The 6,942-nt window shown below is 35.2% G+C and overlaps 1 protein-coding gene and 1 long non-coding RNA gene across 5 annotated transcripts in view; one reads left to right on the forward strand and one right to left on the reverse strand.

The window, feature by feature from the left end:
* LOC112465385 (protein Wnt-7b) overlaps window positions 1–1,059 on the forward strand; it is a 49,450-nt gene extending 48,391 nt beyond the window's left edge. For all 4 annotated transcript variants that reach the window (XM_025032910.1, XM_025032911.1, XM_025032912.1 and 1 more), the window contains one exon: window positions 63–1,059. In XM_025032910.1, the coding sequence (XP_024888678.1) occupies window positions 63–214 (152 nt within the window). In that variant the 3' untranslated portion in view covers window positions 215–1,059. The remainder of the gene's footprint in view (window positions 1–62) is intronic.
* Window positions 1,060–5,036: 3,977 nt separating this feature from the next.
* On the reverse strand, window positions 5,037–6,014 carry LOC112465364. Its single transcript, XR_003042011.1, has 3 exons — window positions 5,920–6,014; window positions 5,541–5,660; window positions 5,037–5,234 (listed from the first exon to the last, which is right to left on the reverse strand). It is a non-coding gene; the product is annotated as an uncharacterized LOC112465364 (long non-coding RNA).
* Between the last annotated feature and the right edge of the window lie 928 nt (window positions 6,015–6,942).

The following is a 6,942-nucleotide window of genomic DNA, read 5'->3' on the forward strand; positions in this document are numbered from 1 at the left end:
CGTCGATAAGACCGTTTCTTTTTCTCGCGCTCACGAGAATATTTGTTTTTGTTTTTTTTTAGGAACCGATGGATGCGATTTAATGTGCTGCGGTCGTGGCTACAACACACATCAATTCACGAGAACCTGGCAGTGCAGATGCAAGTTTCACTGGTGCTGCCGCGTACACTGCGAGACTTGCATGGAGCGTACTGAGGAATACACATGCAAATAATACTGTCGTCGACGTACAACGTGTATATAGATTTGCGAAATAGTACATGTAATTATAAACGGTAGACCTTATCTCCACGAACGGAAGAAACGACATGACGCACGTGAAACGTTAACATCATACGTCATTGCGAAAGCAAAACTATACAGGGGTATCATAATTTTCATAATTATATTGTACAATGTCTCTCTCGATAATGTTGAAGTCGATAGGGGAATATCTTTGTAATTTTTTCGGGCCCTTTAAAAATTTCGGGTCGCATGTAGAGTTTTATGATATTTAAACATTGGATATATTGAAGTGATCAAAGCCTAAAATGTAAAAGCGTAAAAATGGGGCGCGTAAATATCGTCCTATTACGCTAACTTCGAATCCTGAGAGCATCGCACCCTATTTCACCTCGCTATTACTTTCTATTCTGCATTTAGGGACGGGATTAAATTTAATACGTATTTATGAAACTTTTAGTCAATTCAATGTCTAAATATCGTTTCATCAGGTAATATAAGATAATTAAAAAAAAAGTAATATCGAGTTTTGTAATAATTATAGATGCATTTCAGGTAACTGTAAGAAACGTTATCCAATCAAGTACCCAACAATTAATGTCGATATTATCCGAAATGTATTTGAACCTTTTATACGTAATATCTCGATACCGTCTAGAACGTATTCAAATCTTTCGAAAACGTACTGATATTGTCCCATCAAGTATATAATATCAGCGTCTCAGCTCGATACCCACATATATATGCACCTTTCTCCGACAATATAAATTATTTATCATTAGAAGTAAGTAGTGTAATGCGGAAACTATCGTATAACAAATAAAATTCTGTAACATTTACGAGTCTTTTTATTTCGATATGCTTGTAACATTTGTTTCTCGCTACTTACTCAATCGTAATCGGCATTCTTTGCTTTTAAATAATAAAATACTTTCTATCTTTCATATAGAATAATAAATCTTTTAAAATCTGCCAAAAAATGAGAAACTTTTGTAGTATACTGACACAACGTGAATAGTATTTTAGTTCGTCCTTGATCAAAGCAATTTTTTTATAGTGTAATTTAGTCAGAATTATTTTCATAATCTTATCCAAAAAATTGTAGAATTATTAAAAATAAAACCAACAGTTTTATTTTATCATTTCCGATTTCAAATTGTTCGAATCATTAAGCATATTCTAACTAAAAAAAAATACTTTTTACTTGTCTCTTTACTTATTCTTTATATAATAAAGAGATTTGCAGTACGTTTCAAAGAGTTTGTGCTTTTTGTAATTATCATTTAATTATGTACATAAAAATGTGACTCAAACACGTGATCTGGCTATAAATGCAGATCAATCAAGAACGCATCGATAATTGCAATAAGCTCTGTTCTATGAGCTCTGTGCGTGTGTATTTTTGCACGCACAACGAATCAATATTACATATCATTCATTTGCTTCAACAATGACATAATAAAAAAATATAACGTTTCCCAGAAAATAAATTTGAATGTTTAAGTCATTAAAATTGTTTAATATTATTTTTTTAATGTAATTTTAATGTAACAATTGATTGTAGAGGAACAAAAGTGTCTATAGCTATATATCAGCCGCTCTTCGTTCAGTGCGTTAAATTCTCACTAAGTATTCTTTTGCAAACAATTAAAAAATGGCAACTTTTGAGTAGTGTCGTTGCTGTAGCAAATAAGCGATACATTCCAGGCCAATCTATCTATTTCAAGGACCTGCTAAATGTATCTCACTTCATACAAATCCATTAACGTTACAATAGAGAAATCCGACTCACCGATACGATGCCCTGTCAATAATGCACCTGCCAATGAACCTGACGCCTCCCAAAATCCTAGGCCTCGTCGGATCCTCGTCTCAAGTCTCGTCGCCGCACCCTCACGAAACTATTCATACAAAATCCATTAGTCTCGCCGTAAGTTAATACAATAGAGAAATTTACTCATCGTTACGATGCCCTGTCAACACACCTGCCAATGAACCTGACGCCTCCCAGAAGTCCCAGGCCTCGTCCTCGTCTCAAGTCCCGTCGCCGCACACTCGCGAAACGCGCAACACTCGCGGAAACGCGACCGAGAGCGAACCAATTGTCCACTATACGACGATCGCGACATATTATCCGGCACTCCGGCACTCCCGCGAGACGAAACGATCCGACGTGTCACGGCGTTCTTCCATCGTTCAAACTCCGGCTACGCGCCCGAGACATTCGATCGACGCCAACTTCATACCGACGCCGCGCGACGGCTGTACAACGCGAGTCGAATCAGAAGCCAAATGAACCAAATTGAATCGAGCGGACCGTCCGAAAATGTACTCGAGACACGCTTACGCGACATAACTCGACGTAACTAAATGACGCGAGATGCAGACGCGATTAAACGGTCGACGCATCACTGCGCTCGGTTACTTATCGCACGATCTCACGTACTTCGTCACGTAAATCGCGCGACCCGATGCAGAGAGAAACCTGAGAGAGGCCATCCCGGCCTTTTTCGTGTGTTACTGTGTTGCATTTTCCGACGCGCCGCCTGAGAAAGTGCAACTCAACTACGTCGTATCGCTCGGTAACCGCACATGGTTTGCGTCCGTGCTAATGGTTCGTGTCCGAACTAGCCAGCTGGAGGGGATATTCTGGCCGCGGCGGCCGCGCTTCCATCTTGCGTATTCCAATTAATAACGAATTACGATAATTAAAATTACAAAATTAAGATTACATTCTTCAAAATTATTACGAATTTTGTATCTCATAATTTTGAAAAATATAATCGTAATTTTATAATTTTAATTTTCAGATAAATGTCAAATTTTGCAAGCAAGAAGCTATTATTTGAGCGTTGATTCAAACCTTCACATTTATGTGAAATTTATAATAATTAACGATAATTTTTAAAATGTGAAATTCTATAGATAAAGAATAAACACCGTTATGATCTTAATCGTCTTCTGTTGATTTCGTATAATATATCCGGCATTAGTATCATACAGTTTCAAATTTATTACACGTTTCCTTATAATTCCTTATTACAATAATTTTTTTATAAATAATGTTACATATGGAGGGGTAAAAGCCATAGTGGTGTAAGTCAAATTTTTTAAAATATATTTTTTTTTACCTAACGCGTTATTTCTGCTTACCCGAATTTATTAGTTTATTTAGTTTTATTATTATTAGTTTATTTTATCAATATTAATTAGTCGCAACCGCGATACCCGAAATTAAAGAAGTAAAGATTTTTAAAGGGAATTTAAAAAATTTTAAGTTCGCGATTAATTGAGATTAAGCTGGAGACGTCACTTTCCCGTCTCCGATTACGCGTTCCCATGTGTAAAAAATATTACCCTCCTTATATATGCATTATACACTAAACTGGTGGTGTTCAACACCAACCTACCTTGTGTAGATCTTCTCTCCTTTGACCAGTTTGACCATACCATTTCATGGCCAAATCCATTCTGGCAAAGCCAGAAACAAGAAGAAGAAATACACCTTCTGTTGCCGCCTAATCATAGACGGCAAATGAGCATAATGATTTTACGCTTTTTCCCACGATGCGCGAAACACGACCGCGTCGCGAAGGACCATTTGTAACAAAATTAAATTAAGTAATTTGAAAATTACTAGCTTTCAAAATCTACTTAATATCGTACAAACTATAATTTACGCAAGTGATCATTTTCTCGATTAAGAACAAAAAAGATTTTAATTAGTTAGGAGCTGTTAATTTGGAAAAAACCCATTTTAATCAACCGCGTATGTAATCCGAATAAATTCGACTACATTTTACGAATAATAGCAACTTTAATTTAAATCTGATATAAGCATGCAGGACATAAATAAAAATGTAAAATGAATAACAATATTGACTAACGCAAACTGAAAAAATCTAAGGCCCATTTTTTTTCGATATCGTTTCGCATATATCGTGTCTCACCTCAAAAGGATGAAAAATAAGGAATTAATGACGTGAGATCCGAAAGAGATAATCAAGTTCCTGCACAATATGGAGCTAATGTGAACACTTTATGCACTCGAGCAAACAATTTGAATTTTGATAGTTACATCTTATTACGATAATTATACTACTACTTAAAAATCAAGTATTTATATTAACGCAAAATTAAGTAATCAAGTTGAAAATAATTGTTACAAAAAATTATCTATTTTGCAAAACATCATTTATCAGATCTCACGTCATATCGCTTTAACTATAGTATAAAAACCAGTTATCAATACATATATGAATAGACTGTGAAAGCTTAGGCTAAAATTGGTGCGTTATAGGAACAAATAATTTTAAATAATGATCGTGAACAAACACAATTTTGTTAAATGGCTTACGTAAAAAATATATTAAATAGATTGTATATACATAACAATAAATGATTAAAATAGTGCAAAGTACTTTTTATCTTCACTAGACACTACAGACGCGCGCTTTGCGCGCGCTATTTATAGCTTTAACATTATGCTATTACTATTACACTATTAACCCTTGATACACACAACTGTCAAAATATACAATGACAGCTGCAAATGAAGTAAGCGCAGCAAGAGAACCAATCGGCATCGCGGAAAAGTGACAACAATACCTACGACATGCCCTTTTTAGAAGAAGAAGAAAGAAGAAATCGTGATATATGCAAGCTAAAAGCATCTCTAAGCGTATTATATATTGCATTCTTGCACCAATTTATGTAACACTTAATCCTGAAAGATATTTGGGATAGAATTTACAATGACAAAATGTACGACAAATCAATTTATGTGATTTATCCAAGATTAAATGTTAAATCCTAATCTGACCCAGTCATACCATTTTAAGACAACGAATCTATGAAACGTAATATATGTAATAATTTATTGTGATAACTTGACACCGCAATATATTTGACGTAATTGTCATAAATTCATTACCTCAATTATGAAATTTTAATCATCACTCACCGACCGATGCGCAACAGCGGAGTTATTCTGCAACGTCGCTACGATGATTCTGTAACAAAGAAATGTAGAATCCGAATTAAAGCAGGGTGCAAGAAAGAGAGACAGTCAATATTTCAAAAAATGATTACTATATAAACACTAAATTTTATATTATTGTTTATTAAGCAAATTTAATGAAATAATTTTGTAATTTCTTAAGAATACTCTATCCATTGAACATAAGCTTCTATAGAATTTCTAAAATAAAACTATTTTTCTCTAACTTTTATTTTCTGAATAACTATCCGGTTAAAAAGTAAATGACCCATCAGTATAAGATATAATATGTGTATATGTATAAATAAATTATATTTACCGCTTGTTGCTCCGCCGGCGCCTGATGCCTCCTCCTAGGCCTCCACCTCCTCTCAGGCTGCTCGGGATGTCAGTTACTGTTTCCTCGATGCGAAGATACTCCTTCCTGCGTGGATATTTTCTGTAACATAAAAATAATCGAATCGACTAAATAATTGTCACGCACATCGAACATCTTATTCGTTATTACGATTAATGTTTTCCTAAATTACATCTTCGAAAAAAGTCTCTACGTTAGAATCAACTTGAATCAAATTTTTGGATTTATTTTTTTTTTACTAATTTATTTTCCAAAACATGGTTTAATGTAGCAACTAAATAAAAACAAACAAAAAAAAGATTCTATAATATCTTTAGAAAAAATAAAAAATAACACTTACCAGAAGTGTTAAGTACGCCGATGCCCGATGCCTCTCCTAGGCCTCCACCTCCTCTCAGGCTGCTCGAGATGTCCATCGTGTACCCTCGATGCGAAGCTGATGGTCCTTCCAGCGTGGATATTTTCTGTAACATAAAAATAATCGAATCGATTAAATAATTGTCACGCGCATCGAACATCTTATTCATTATTTAGATTAATGTTTTCTTAAATTACTTCTCCAAAAAAGATCTCTACGTTAGAATCAACTTGAATCAAATTTTTCAAATTATTCCTTTTTACTAATTTATATTTCAAAACACGGTATAATGTAGCAACTAAATAAGGATAAACGAAAAAAGGAATTCTATAATATTTTTAGAAAAAATAAAAAGTAACACTTACCAGAAGTGTTGGTACGTTGATGCCCGATGCCTATCCTAGGCCTCCTCCTCCTCTCAGGCTGCTCGGAATGTCAGCTACGCAGCATTCCCTCGCTGCTCCGATGTCACGTTCAACGTCGTTATTTTCTGAAATATTCAAATGAACGATTCGATTAAATAAAGACAGAAGAGATAGAAAATTTTTGGACATAAGTAACATAGTACGTAAAAATCAATTACACTCACCACTTTCTTTCAGGCTGCTCTGGCCGCAAAATACACCTCCACCTTCGGGTCAAATAGAAGTCTCGAGCCACATTGAAACTCGTGGCAATGCAGTGTGACTTCATCCATTAAGCAAGAAAAATTAAGAAGCCATTTCGGCCATATTGCATTAATTTTACGACGTTGTTGCAAAATAGTCGAAATGTTTCTTGACCTTTCTCGCTTAATAGAAATGTAATTGCTAAAAGGAATTAAAAATTATTCTCTACCTTTTTTTTTTTTTTTTTTTAACGTGGTGGAAATCTTCGAAAGACTCCCCCGCCCTGAGGAAGGGAGGGAGAGTGTCGGATTCTACGCGCACGCGTACCACCGTTACGAGGGGCGCTTCAGAAGACCGAAATCCCCTGAGCCTCCCTCAGCGTGGCATCGCGCGCCCA

Source organism: Temnothorax curvispinosus, unplaced genomic scaffold, assembly GCF_003070985.1.
Source record: "Temnothorax curvispinosus isolate PA1 unplaced genomic scaffold, ASM307098v1 QBEX01015150.1, whole genome shotgun sequence".
NCBI lineage: Eukaryota > Metazoa > Arthropoda > Insecta > Hymenoptera > Formicidae > Temnothorax > Temnothorax curvispinosus.